At 44.6% G+C, this 14,573-nt stretch overlaps 2 protein-coding genes across 8 annotated transcripts in view; one reads left to right on the top strand and one right to left on the bottom strand.

Annotated features, from left to right (window-relative positions):
- Positions 1 to 9,747, bottom strand: part of bcor (BCL6 corepressor) — a 344,096-nt gene extending 334,349 nt beyond the window's left edge. For 3 of the 7 annotated variants that reach the window (XM_070893430.1, XM_070893429.1, XM_070893424.1), the window contains exons 1-2: positions 8,528 to 9,637; positions 8,141 to 8,222 (exon numbers count right to left, since the gene is read on the bottom strand). In XM_070893430.1, coding sequence (XP_070749531.1) covers positions 8,141 to 8,222; positions 8,528 to 8,637 — 192 coding nt within the window. In that variant the 5' untranslated portion in view covers positions 8,638 to 9,637. The other 4 variants (XM_070893427.1, XM_070893425.1, XM_070893426.1 and 1 more) reach the window with 4 other exon arrangements.
- A 290-nt stretch (positions 9,748 to 10,037) lies between these two features.
- atp6ap2 (ATPase H+ transporting accessory protein 2) overlaps positions 10,038 to 14,573 on the top strand; it is a 52,086-nt gene continuing 47,550 nt past the window's right edge. Inside the window, exon 1 of the mRNA XM_070893435.1 lies at positions 10,038 to 10,174. Within this exon, the coding sequence (XP_070749536.1) occupies positions 10,096 to 10,174 (79 nt within the window). The 5' untranslated portion in view covers positions 10,038 to 10,095. The remainder of the gene's footprint in view (positions 10,175 to 14,573) is intronic.

Below are 14,573 nucleotides of genomic sequence, written 5' to 3' on the forward strand. Positions count from 1 at the left end.
AAGTACTGGCACAATTATGAAAGCTATAAGTCCTCCAATAAAAAATATACACAATTCTCTTCAGCTAGTATATTCAGCAAAGAGATGTGATCTTATGAATAGTATTTTCATAAATACAGCACAGCTGACCTCCAGTCATTTTGGTTAATCCTTGCCACTGAACCAAGACCTAGCTCGGTCAAGCCCGTATGGTAGCTGGTGTGCAACGGCCACCACATATTAAAAAAGTCCACGAACAGGCATCTTTCACACTTCAACATGTAGTTTGGGACTTGGAATATTAGGTCCTTCATTGAAACACCTGCGAACCCATCCCTTTTTGGCATGGAAGCAAGTCATCCTCGATACGAGGGACCGCCTATGATGATGAGGAGTATTTTAAAATGCCACACAGTAACCTTCCCGGTTAGTATACCAGCACAGTAAATTTAAGAAAATTACTTAGACATAGTACCTTTTGCAGTTGAAATGATTTGACTGAATAAAGTTTAACTTCTAAATCCTCCCTCCAGTCCTCCTCAGCCTCTGCACTGAGCAACCAACACCTCATTCTCAGTGATTTCAAACACTATCTCAGCTCACCTTCCCCCCACCTCCTCCCCTCTCATTTTAATTTATCACCCTCTCCAAATCTTTTCCTATATCTAAACTCTCCTACCTCTACATCTCCATCTCTTGTGGCCTCTCTACACCATAGTCTCAATCACCGACAAGGTAATCACTGAACACTTGTAGCTGTCACCACCAACATTCCCTTATGTCCTTCATTCTGCCTCTTCTAAGTCACGAACAACTGCATTTTCAAACTTCCAGCTGCCGAGCCTTTGGCCCTCCATTCACCACAATACTTCGACAACTGTTGATTTGCTCAATCACTTCCTCACTTCCACCTTTGATGAACTCATTCCAGCACAACCATCAAGGTCTCCCATCCCAATTGTTCCCCTGGTACAGCCCCCATCTTTACTTCTTCAAGTCCAAAGAAACACAGATGAGCGTATCTGGTGCATAACTGGTTTAGTCACCCATCACCACGTCTGGCTGCACCACATCAATCCGTACAGGACCTTACTCTCCTCTGCCAAAAATCGCCCCCTAATCAAGGATCATCCTGGAGTAAATATAACCCTTGGCAATCCTTTTTCCACTAGAAACTGCCTCCTTAATCCCACCTCTCCTCTGCCCCCTTACCTCTTTAAAAAAAAACAATTGCAACGAGCTCAAGCATTTCTTTATCATAAAGATAGAGACTATCTATTCAGCTGCCTGTGCTGCTTCCTCCCTTACCCCTTGCCCAGCAAGCCAATCCTCCTCCCAGCCCTGAACCCTGTGATCTTTCTCCAGCTTCTCCCCAATCTCCCCTATTCCCTCTGAGTTCATCTCATCCATGACACACACCTCCTGCTCCCTCAATCCCATTCCCACAAAACTGAACATACAACTTACTTTCCTGTCCCCAATGCTAGCTCATATTGTAAATAGTTCCTCATGACCTATTCCACCCCCTTTCAAAACCATTATCATCACCCCTTCCTCAAAATAACCACCCTTGACCCATCTGTCATTAAAATTCCTGTCCCATCTCCGACCTCTCTTTCCTATCCAAAGACTTTAGCATCTAAGATCCATGCCCATCTGTCCTGCAACTCTCACTGTGAATCTCTCTAATTAGGTTTCCTACCTCCAACCCCCACTTACAGTACCACAATAGGCCTAACCAAAGTCAGAAACAACATTCGTTGTGACTGACTGTGTTGAATACCTTTTCATCCTCTTTAAACTCTCTGCAGTTTTGGCATTGTTGACCACCATACCCTCCTCAATTGTCTTTCTTCATTTATTCAATTCTGCCTTCACCTGGTTTCAGTCTTACCTATCCAATCATAACCAGAGCACCTCTATCAATGGCATCTCTTCCTAATCACTTGAGAGCAACATTCCTAAGCTGTGTGGCCGTGCAATGGTCTGGAGGTCCCGCGCAGGCCGCTCACTGGCTTTTCAATGAAAATAACCGTGCATGTGCAAAAATTTGAATGGGCTGTGCAGCCAGTTAAACGGACTGCACATGAAAAAAAATTAATGGGAACATTGCTTGAGAGTCCCTCAAGAATCAATCCTTGGCCTACTCCTTTTCTTCATCTACACTGTCATGTGGTGACATCATCCATAAATATGGAGTCAGCTCCCATAAGACACCTAACTTTAACTCTCCACTACCATTCCTGATCCCTCCACCACCTCTGCAGACTCAGACTGCCACCGTATCAGGCTGTACCAGATTGTTCTCAGCTTCTGAGCGGAGCTGCCAATCCCATATCCTCTCCTTCACAAAGACCACCTATTGCCACCTCCATAACACTGCCCACCTCCACTCCTACCTCAGTCCATCTGCGGCTGAAATCTTCATGTGCCATCTTTACTTTCAGACTCAACTACAATTTTCTGATGGCAGGCTTCCCATTCACTATCCTCTATAAACTTCAGCTCATCCAAAATTTGGCTGTCCATATCCTATCCCACACCTAGTCCCACTCACCCTATTATTGCTGAGCTTAGCTCCCGGTCTCCCAAGACCTCAAATTTTAAATTCTCATCCTTCTGTTTAAGTCCCTCCATGCCCATGACCCTCCTTAAAAAGAAAGACTTACATTTATATAGTGCCTTTCATGACCACCGGATGTCTCAAAGCAATTTTCAGCTAATGAAGTACTTTTTGAAGTGTAGTCACTATTGTAATGTCTTTAACCCTGTAACCTCCACCAGCATGAACCACACCCCCCCCTCCCCCTCCCCCAAACTCTCTGTTCCTTTGACTCTAGTCTCTTATGCATTCCCTCCCACCTCACCGCCAGCAGCAGTGCCTTTAGCTGCCAAGGCTCACAGTTCTGGAATTCCCTCCCTAAACCGCTCTGCTTCTCTGCCTCCCCCTTGAGGAGGCGGGAGCTCGGAGCAGCGCGAGTCCGGGGTCGGCGAAAGGCCTATAAAGGCCAGCGGGAGTCGAACAGTTCGAGCAGTCAGTCGAGGAGGCGGGAGCTCGGAGCAGCGCGAGTCCGGGGTCGGCGAGAGGCGTACCGGTGCAGCTACAGGGAGAAGGCAAAGAAAGAAACAAAGGTGACGTCACAGCCTAGGGGGTAAGTGATTGGCTGGTGATTGGTGAGTAGTTTTTCTTTTTCTTCTTATATTAGTCAGTAACTTTTAACATTGTTGTTGCCAATTTAAGTGTATCTAAGGGTTAAGTCATGGCAGGAGAGCTCGGTCGGGTGTTATGCTCCTCCTGTACCATGTGGGAACTCAGGGACACTTCCGGTGTCCCTGACGACTACGTGTGCGGGAAGTGTATCCGCCTCCAGCTCCTGACGGACCGCGTTGCGGAGTTGGAGCTGAGGGTGGATTCACTCTGGAGCATCCACGATGCTGAGAATGACGTGAGTATCACGTGTAGTGAGTTGGTCTTACCGCAGGGAAAGGGTCCACAGCCAGCTAGGGAATGGAAGACCAGCAGGAAGAGTAGTGCAAGGAAGGTAGTTCAGGGGTCCCCTGTGGTCATCCCCCCTGCAAAACAGATACACTGTTTTGAGTACTGTTGAGGGGGATGACTCATCAGGGGAGGGCAGCAGCAGCCAAGATAATGGAACCGTGGCTGGCTCTGCTGCACAGGAGGGCAAGAAAAAGAGTGGGACAGCAATAGTGATAGGGGATTCAATGGTCAGGGGAATAGATAGGCGTTTCTGCGGCCGCGACCGAGACTCCAGGATGGTATGTTGCCTCCCTGGTGCAAGGGTCAAGGATGTCTCGGAGCGGGTGCAGGACATTCTGAAATGGGAGGGAGAACAGCCAGTTGTCGTGGTGCACATTGGTACCAACGACATAGGTAAAAAAAGGGATGAGGTCCTACGAAACGAATTAAAGGAGCTAGGAGCTAAATTAAAAAGTAGGACCTGAAAAGTAGTAATCTCGGGATTGCTACCAGTGCCACGTGATAGTCAGAGTAGGAATCGCAGGATAGCGCAGATGAATACGTGGCTTGAGCAGAGGTGCAGCAGGGAGGGATTCAAATTCCTGGGGCATTGGGACCGGTTCTGGGGGAGGTGGGACCAGTACAAACCGGACAGTCTGCACCTGGGCAGGACCGGAACCAATGTCCTAGGGGGAGTGTTTGCTAGTGCTGTTGGGGAGGATTTAAACTAATATGGCAGGGGGATGGGAACCAATGCAGGGAGACAGAGGGAAACAAAAAGGAGGCAAAAGCAAAAGACAGAAAGGAGATGAGGAAAAGTGGAGGGCGGAGAAACCCAAGGCAAAGAACAAAAAGGGCCACTGTACAGCAAAATTCTAAAAGGACAAAGGGTGTTAAAAAAATAAGCCTGAAGGCTTTGTGTCTTAATGCAAAGAGTATCCGCAATAAGGTGGATGAATTAATTGTGCAAATAGATGTTAATAAATATGATGTGATTGGGATTACGGAGACGTGGCTCCAGGATGATCAGGGCTGGGAACTCAACATTCAGGGGTATTCAACATTCAGGAAGGATAGAATAAAAGGAAAAGGAGGTGGGGTAGCATTGTTGGTTAAAGAGGAGATTAATGCAATAGTTAGGAAAGACATTAGCTTGGATGATGTGGAATCTATATGGGTAGAGCTGCAGAACACCAAAGGGCAAAAAACGTTAGTAGGAGTTGTGTACAGACCTCCAAACAGTAATAGGGATGTTGGGGAGGGCATCAAACAGGAAATTAGGGGTGCATGCAATAAAGGTGTAGCAGTTATAATGGGTGACTTTAATATGCACATAGATTGGGCTAGCCAAACTGAAAGCAATACGGTGGAGGAGGATTTCCTGGAGTGCATAAGGGATGGTTTTCTAGACCAATATGTTGAGGAACCAACTAGGGGGGGAGGCCATCTTAGACTGGGTGTTGTGTAATGAGAGAGGATTAATTAGCAATCTCATTGGGCGAGGCCCCTTGGGGAAGAGTGACCATAATATGGTGGAATTCTGCATTAGGATGGAGAATGAAACAGTAAATTCAGAGACCATGGTCCAGAACTTAAAGAAGGGTAACTTTGAAGGTATGAGGCGTGAATTGGCTAGGATAGATTGGCGAATGATACTTAGGAGGTTGACTGTGGATGGGCAATGGCAGACATTTAGAGACCGCATGGATGAATTACAACAATTGTACATTCCTGTCTGGCGTAAAAATAAAAAAGGGAAGGTGGCTCAACCGTGGCTATCTAGGGAAATCAGGGATAGTATTAAAGCCAAGGAAGTGGCATACAAATTGGCCAGAAATAGCAGCGAACCTGGGGACTGGGAGAAATTTAGAACTCAGCAGAGGAGGACAAAGGGTTTGATTAGGGCAGGGAAAATGGAGTACGAGAAGAAGCTTGCAGGGAACATTAAGGCGGATTGCAAAAGTTTCTATAGGTATGTAAAGAGAAAAAGGTTAGTAAAGACAAACGTAGGTCCCCTGCAGTCAGAATCAGGGGAAGTCATAACGGGGAACAAAGAAATGGCAAACCAATTGAACAAGTACTTTGGTTCGGTATTCACTAAGGAGGATACAAACAACCTTCTGGATATAAAAGGGGTCAGAGGGTCTAGTAAGGAGGGGGAACTGAGGGAAATCTTTCTTAGTCGGGAAATTGTGTTGGGGAAATTGATGGGATTGAAGGCCGATAAATCCCCAGGGCCTGATGGACTGCATCCCAGAGTACTTAAGGAGGTGGCCTTGGAAATAGCGGATGCATTGACAGTCATTTTCCAACATTCCATTGACTCTGGATCAGTTCCTATGGAGTGGAGGGTAGCCAATGTAACCCCACTTTTTAAAAAAGGAGGGAGAGAGAAAACAGGGAATTATAGACCGGTCAGCCTGACCTCAGTAGTGGGTAAAATGATGGAATCAATTATTAGCAGTGCATCTGGAAAATGGTGACATGATAGGTCCAAGTCAGCATGGATTTGTGAAAGGGAAATCATGCTTGACAAATCTTCTGGAATTTTTTGAGGATGTTTCCAGTAAAGTGGACAAAGGAGAACCAGTTGATGTGGTATATTTGGACTTTCAGAAGGCTTTCGACAAGGTCCCACACAAGAGATTAATGTGCAAAGTTAAAGCACATGGGATTGGGGGTAGTGTGCTGACGTGGATTGAGAACTGGTTGTCAGACAGGAAGCAAAGAGTAGGAGTAAACGGGTACTTTTCAGAATGGCAGGCAGTGACTAGTGGGGTGCCGCAAGGTTCTGTGCTGGGGCCCCAGCTGTTTACATTGTACATTAATGATTTAGACGAGGGGATTAAATGCAGTATCTCCAAATTTGCGGATGACACTAAGTTGGGTGGCAGTGTGAGCTGCGAGGAGGATGCTATTAGGCTGCAGAGTGACTTGGATAGGTTAGGTGAGTGGGCAAATGCATGGCAGATGAAGTATAATGTGGATAAATGTGAGGTTATCCACTTTGGTGGTAAAAACAGAGAGACAGACTATTATCTGAATGGTGACAGATTAGGAAAAGGGAAGGTGCAACGAGACCTGGGTGTCATGGTACATCAGTCATTGAAGGTTAGCATGCAGGTACAGCAGGTGGTTAAGAAAGCAAATGGCATGTTGGCCTTCATAGCGAGGGGATTTGAATACAGGGGCAGGGAGGTGTTGCTACAGTTGTACAGGGCCTTGGTGAGGCCACACCTGGAATATTGTGTACAGTTTTGGTCTCCTAACTTGAGGAAGGACATTCTTGCTATTGAGGGAGTGCAGCGAAGATTCACCAGACTGATTCCCGGGATGGCGGGACTGACCTATCAAGAAAGACTGGATCAACTGGGCTTGTATTCACTGGAGTTCAGAAGAATGAGAGGGGACCTCATAGAAACGTTTAAATTCTGACGGGTTTAGACAGATTAGATGCAGGAAGAATGTTCCCAATGTTGGGGAAGTCCAGAACCAGGGGTCACAGTCTGAGGATAAGGGGTAAGCCATTTAGGACCGAGATGAGGAGAAACTTCTTCACCCAGAGAGTGGTGAACCTGTGGAATTCTCTACTACAGAAAGTAGTTGAGGCCAATTCACTAAATATATTCAAAAAGGAGTTAGATGAAGTCCTTACTACTCGGGGGATCAAGGGTTATGGCGAGAAAGCAGGAAGGGGGTACTGAAGTTTCATGTTCAGCCATGAACTCATTGAATGGCGGTGCAGGCTAGAAGGGCTGAATGGCCTGCTCCTGCACCTATTTTCTATGTTTCTATGTTTCTATGACCCTCCTGAATATCCAACTCTTTAACCAAGTTTTTTGGTCACCCCTTCTTATATCTCTTATTTAGCTCAGCATCTATTTTTTTCCGTATGCCTCAAATTTTTAATTCTTATTCTCTTTTTTTCCCTCCGTGCCCATGACCCTTTACAACCATATCACCTCCTCCAGCATGAACCCCCAAACTTCCTGTTCCTTTGACTCTGGTCTCTTATGCATTCCCTCCCACCTCACCGCCAGCAGCTGTGCCTTTAGCTGCCAAAGCTCAATGTTCTGGAATTCCCGCCCGAAACCCCTCCGCTTCTCTGCCCACCCACCCCTCGAAGTTTTTTGGTTACCCCTTCCAATATTTTGGGGAGTTTTTCTACTTGAAGGGGCTTTATAAATGGAAATTGTTGTGAATATCTTAGTGTATCATCTAGTAGTGGAGAGGAGAAACCAGAAATTATCTCAATATAAATATTTCAAGAATTAAATTACCTGCTACGGAACTGCAAAACTACATTGCTTTTACTGCACGGCTTTAATTTAAAAGAAACACAAGAAATCAGGCCAAAACATCCGCGAACCCGATCTGTATTTAATCTACCACTGTATAGAGAGGTTTCAAACATTGCGTGTTAAACATTGACAAGGAGCTAGAAGTCTGCAGAAAATATAATATACTTGATTAAGTAAAACAAAGCACTGTAAAATTGTGTTAATCGGTCAATTACGTCGTTACGATGCAAGTACAAATTATTACGAAACTGCTGATATCTTATTTCAACCACCTTCAATTCAGCTTGGAGTTCACCTTTGAATGTTTTATCAGCATCTCCCTATGATGGCCTATTGTGTACTTTCGGCGTGAAATGGTTAAATAATTAGGAACAAGACCCACCTTCTCACCACCTCCTAAACATTGAGAATCGATTACATTAAAACTCTCGGGTCTTCCTCTGCCAATATCTGAGTCCTCTAACCTGATAAAGAAGATGTCGAGGATTTACAATAATGTAATTAACAATTAAGAAAAAGTTAATGCAAAATATTGAAAATTCCCGTGGCAAAACATATTGTATGCGTTTATATTTTTATAAAAGTAAAAATAAAAAGATGCGGACCTACTTGCTATGTAGTTGCAGCATTTTTTAAATGCGTTTGTTACGTATTTTACAATATTTTACAATATTTGCACTCTCCGATTGCATCCGTGGATTAAATTGTTAGGAAACAGCTCCTTAAATGAACCAGTACATGCGCTGGAAAAAAAAGAGCTCAAACTCACTTGATGTTGGGCTTGTCGCGATCCTCCTCGCTGCCGATACGTTCTCCGGGCACTGAACGAAAATCGCCATACATTTCCTTCCAAACGTGTTTCTCTTTGGTTTTCGCCATGCGTCTTCACAGGATCGTCTCGAATAAAAGTCTATTAGCTTTCCTCATGCGATCGAAAGATCTTTTTGTTTCATTCTCTTAAAACTTAAAAGAGGGGACAAAAAGCCCACAGGGAAAACGCATCGAAACTGATTGAGCCCCTACGGCGGCGGCAGCAGCATGATGATGATGATGAGTCTCCTCGGCTCTCACTACTCAGGAGAGATAAGATCGAGAGGTTGGATGGGATGTTTTGTAGCTTTATTTCTTTCCAAGCACTAGAGAGGAGACGCTGATCTTACCAACAAATCTTCTAACAACTTCAACTGCTTCCTTCGGCTTTTCTGCCTAAACACACGAGAGGTTCATTACAAATCTTTTTCTCACTGGCGCTGTTGTGTGTGTGAGAGAGAGAAAAAAACACACAGGTTTCAGCTTCCCCGCTGTCAGTAATTTTTAGTTCTCATAAATATAAAGCATTAACAATTTATACCGATCGTGACCGTTTGAAATGCACCGAGAGCTTCGTGCCTTCGCCTCCCTGTGTCACCACTTTCTCTCAGTCCGGGTTGTGGGGGGGGGGGGGGGGGGGGTAGGGGCGGGGGTTCAGGTCAGTCAGGATTTTCCCCCTTCTGCCCGGGTCCTGCTCTAGTTGGATTTTCAATTCTTTCTCCCGTTTTACTTTTTAAAGTTGTGGTTGATTTTTTTTTAAAGAAAATAAAAGCCCGCAGTAAAATAAACAGGTAAATCTCCGCGAGTCGCAGTGACAGTGCTCTGCTGCTGCTGCTGCCTGCCAGCTTGCTGGGCTGGCCCGGGTGCGCGGCCACCACCCGGGAAGTTTCGCTGCGCCGATCCGCGAGCAACTGAGCCAGGCGAACCTGACGTCACGCCTCATCAAACGGCACAAAGCTCTCAGTAATAATTAGTGAAATATCTCAAAACTGTGGGGCGGGGGCTTCTCTCCCGTATTAGTCATGTTTTCGTTCTCAGTTTATTCCGAACCAGAATTTATTTATTTATTCAGTCGCTGTTTACATTGGTTGCTCCGTACGCCATCGCCAATATCAGGAGCTTCCGAGCGAAACCTCACCGCTTCGCGAGCAGCCGAGCTCGATGATAATTAATTGGCCCACCCGCCAGGGCAGCGAGTGCGAGAGAGAAAAATGCCAGCACACTCCTCATTGGTTAATCCAGCGGCCAGCCAAGCGGAATCTCACTTCTGAATGGTTAGCTTCGTTGTCAATCAAATTAACGGGACGGCCCCCGGCCCTTTCGTTCCGCCTTATGGTGCTTGCTTTTATTTCCTATTCGTCGACTTTCTGTCAATCAACGCTCAATTCCGATCATTAGTCAGGTTGCGGCGCGACGCGAGTTATCACAAGTCTATAAATGACGCAGTTTTCCCTCCTACAGCCCCCCTTCTGCTCTCTCTTCCTCTTAGTCGTGTGTGTCGCATCCAGCAGGCAGTGCGGCGGCAAGATGGCGCCTGGAGCTCTGGGGTTGAGCGGCAGTGCCGGGGTTTGCCAGCTGTTCCTCATCAGCGCGGCCCTGACAACCGGTAAGAATGATGCAGATCCACCTGTTTCATCAAATCGCTTTACCTGCTGAGACATCTTTAATTATCTTTTCATTTGAGATTAGTTGTTTTCAATCGGCACGTGAACATGGGCTTAATTTTTACAATAAGTTGACCCAAAGAAAGGTTTTTTTTAAATTAAAAATCTCGTACTTAAGTAATAACAGACTATTCAGGGTTAAGTTTACTTTTGGTTTTGTACATAAATAAGGTTTCTTACTTTCGATCGTAAATACGATTATTCTAGGACATGAAAAAGATCATGTGATTTTCTGACTCACTGGATTAAACCATAGGTTTCTTTTTAAAGTAAAGACGTTTTATTTGAAACTGAAATATCAAAATTATTGAGCAGGGAAAAGCAGTTTTCTTTTTCTGTAGTGTCAACTTGGCTTAGTTGGTGGCCCACTCGCATCTGAATGGGAATGTGTTCGTTCAAGCCTCATACATTGCTGAGTACGGTGCTATCTTCTGGATGAAACGTTAAACATAGAAACATAGAAAATAGGTGCAGGAATAGGCCATTCGGCCCTTCGAGCCTGCACCACCATTCAATAAGATCATGGCTGATCATTCCCTCAGTATCCCTTTCCTGCTTTCTCTCCATATCCCTTGATCCCTTTAGCCGTAAGGGCCATATCTAACTCCTTTTGAATATATCTAACAAACTGGCCTCAACAACTTTCTGCAGCAGAGAATTCCACAGGTTAACAACTCTCTGAGTGAAGAAGTTTCTCCTCATCTCGGTCCTAAATGGCTTTCCCCTTATCCTTAGACTGTGACCCCTAGTTCTGGACTTACCCAGCATCGGGAACATTCTTCCTGCCTCTAACCTGTCCAATCCCATCAGAATTTTGTATGTTTCTATGAGATCCGCTCTCATTCTTAACTCCAGTGAATACAAGCCCAGTCAATCCAGTCTCTCCTCATATGTCAGTCCTGCCATCCTGAGAATCAGTCTGGTGAATCTTCGCTGCACTCCCTCAATAGCAAGAACATCCTTCCTCAGATTAGGAGACCAAAACTGAACACACTATTCCAGGTGTGGCCTCACCAAGGCCCTGTACAACTGCAGTAAGACCTCCCTGCTCTTATACTCAAATCCTCTAGGTATGAAGGCCAACATGCCATTTGCCTTCTTCACTGCCTGCTGTACCTGCTTGCCAACTTCCAATGACTGATGTACCATGACACCCAGGTCTCGTTGAACCTCCCCTTTTCTGAATCTGTCACCATTCAGATAATCTGCCTTCCTGTTTTTGCCAGCAAAGTGGATAACCTCACATTTATCCACATTATACTGCATCTGCCATGCATTTGCCCACTCACTTAACTTGTCCAAGTCACCCTCCAACCTCTTAGCATCCTCCTCACAGCTCACAACAGGAGATCCTATCTGTGTGTCCATTTAGACATTATAGATCTGTCATTATAGACATGGCACTATATGAAGAAGAGCAATGGGTTCTCCTGCAACATTTCTTTCTTGGCCAACATAAAATCAGATTAGGTTCTCCATCAGCCTCCAGCAGCACCTGGACAACATCCACACTTGAGCTGACCGGTAACACTAGTGTTGGGCAATGACTATAACCAGCGAAAACAGTGCCACTACATTTTCTGACTTTGTGGCATCATAAGTCCCCCACGCACATGCCAGAAGCCACCACTGAACAGAATCTTAAATGAACCAGCCATATCAACAACGTAGCTACAATGAACCAGCTATATCAACACCATCACTACAAGAGCAGGGTAGAGGCTTTAATACTTTGTGACTGGCCTCCTGACCCCTTGGGGCCTCTCTACCAATTACAAGGCTAAAAGTCAGGAGTGTGATGGAATAATCACCAGTTACTTGGATAGGTGCAGCTGCAGCAACACTGAAGACGCTTTGGTTCTGTGGCTTAGTTAGTTAAAATGCCTGTCGAGTAAACATGAAATCCTGGGTTCGACTCCCAGTGGGACTTTGCTATCAACACCAACTAGGGCAGAGCAGTGCTTAATTGACTCTGCCTGCCACTGGACTTGATATCCACCATCGGCATACTGTGGCTGCAGTCGTACAGGATGCATTCCAGCAACTCGGTGCTTCTTTTGGCAGCACCTCCATGCCCTGTGACTTCTACCAACAAGAAGGATGAGTTGTAAAATCATAGCAACACCATCACCTTCAAGTTACACAACATCCTGATTTAGGCATATATCGTCATTAACTTTTGCTGGATCAAAATCTTTACAATCGCTGCCGAACACCATCGTGGGAGCATCAGCAGCAAAGATTCAAGAGAAGGCCCACCACCACCATCTTAAGGTAACTGTGGATGGGAAATAAATGTGACCTTGCCAGAATCATCCACATCCCAAGAACAAATATTAAAAATGAAAGTTGCAGGAATCTGCTGTGCATAATTTGGTTGCTGCATTTGCCTACGTAATAGTGATTACACTTCAAAAATAATTAATTGGACGTGAAGTGGCTTGGGCTGTCATGAGGATGAGAAAAAGCTTTATTTTGCTACTGTAATTTATTGAAATTTGCAACTCCTTTCATAAGGGTCTGCGAAAGGTAATCGACCCGAAACGTTGACTCTGCTTCCCCTCCACAGATGCTGCCTGACCTGATATTGACTGCATTTTCTGTTTTAACTCCTTTGCTGGTTTAAACTTGTTCGTTCTTGCTGGGGAGTGTTGAATATTATGGTAATAATCCATTTTGTTAGGAGTCACCTTGGTAGTTCATGTTTTTGCATCTTTGACAATTCAGTGTAGTATTGTAAGTTTAAAATACTAATGCAGATTGGATTAACCCAATACGTGCTGAAGTGCAAAACAGCTGCTACAAGATAGCTAAAAGCCCTTCTGTTTAAAGAAACAATGAATGGTGTAGGTAAGATGTGGATGAACTATTTATTGTTGTAGTTTGTTTCTATTTATAGTAGTAAAATACACAAGTGGGTATATACACTCATACGTTTCAAATTGTATATTTTTCTCTATGCTAGAACCGAGAATTGTAAATCTAATCTTTAGATTTTAATACTTGTATTCTAGTACACTAGAAATTCAGTACTAAAATGAGTGTGGAGAAAATATTTAAGATTCAGTAGTCATGGATTCACAAAAGTAAACTGGTTCTTGGCAGAAGAATGAAAAGGAATCTTCATGACCTATCCCCACTTTGGAATCTAGTTACAGGCAGTTGAGATCACTTCTCATGTAGGTTCATTGTTTGTGGTGCAATCTAATCTAGTCAGTGCAGACTAAGTAAGCCTCAATGCAGAGTTGTTGGATTCAAAAATTCCATGAACTGTCAACACAGTCCTCCTTGAAATTCAGTAAGTATTCCTGGATTATAAGCCTTTTGAAATGCATTGAATTCTGCTTTAATATATATTTATATTCTTTAAGAATTCAATGTCTATGCAAATTGCTAGTTTACTCAGTCATATGACTTATTGGAATAGATGTATAACTAGTGTTCATCTTTACAATTTGGTTCACAGATTAAATGGTGTTACCACCTGAACTCTTTAACAACAAAGTACAATTATTCATCAATAATAGTCCTGTTTGGAAATAGATATTTATAACATTTACGAAGCTTTACTTGGTATAGAAACATAGAAAATAGGTGCAGATGTAGGCCATTTGGCCCTTCGAGCCTGCACCACCATTCAATAAGATCATGGCTGATCATTCCCTCAGTACCCCTTTCCTGCTTTCTCTCCATATCCCTAAAGGCCATATCTAACTCCCTCTTGAATATATCCAATGAACTGGCATCAACAACTCTCTGCGGCAGGGAATTCCATAGGTTAACAACTCTGAGTGAAGAAGTTTCTCCTCATCTCAGTCCTAAATGGCCCACCCCTTATCCTAAGACTGTGTCCCCTGGTTCTGGACTTCCCCAACATTGGGAACATTCTACCTGCATCTAAGCTGTCCCGTCCTGTCAGAATCTTGTATGTTTCTATGAGATCCCCTCATCCTTCTAAATTCCAATGTATAAAGGCCCAGTTGATCCAGTCTCTCCTCATATGTCAGTCCAGCCATCCCGGGAATCAGTCTGGTGAATCTTTGCTGCGCTCCCTCAATTGCAAGAACGCCCTTCCTCAGATTAGGAGACCAAAACGGAACACAATATTCCAGGTGAGGCCTCACCAAGGCCCTGTACAACTGCAGTAAGACCTCCCTGCTCCTATGCTCAAATCCCCTAGCTATGAAGGCCAACACACAATTTGCCGCCTTCACCGCCTGCTGTACCTGTATGCCAACTTTCAATGATTGATGAACCATGCACCCATGTCTCTTTGCACCTCCCCTTTTCCTAATCTGCCGCCATTCAGATAATATTCTGTCTTCGCGTTTTTGCCCCCAA

The sequence above is a fragment of the Pristiophorus japonicus genome, chromosome 11 (genome assembly GCF_044704955.1).
Source record: "Pristiophorus japonicus isolate sPriJap1 chromosome 11, sPriJap1.hap1, whole genome shotgun sequence".
NCBI classification, from domain to species: domain Eukaryota; kingdom Metazoa; phylum Chordata; class Chondrichthyes; family Pristiophoridae; genus Pristiophorus; species Pristiophorus japonicus.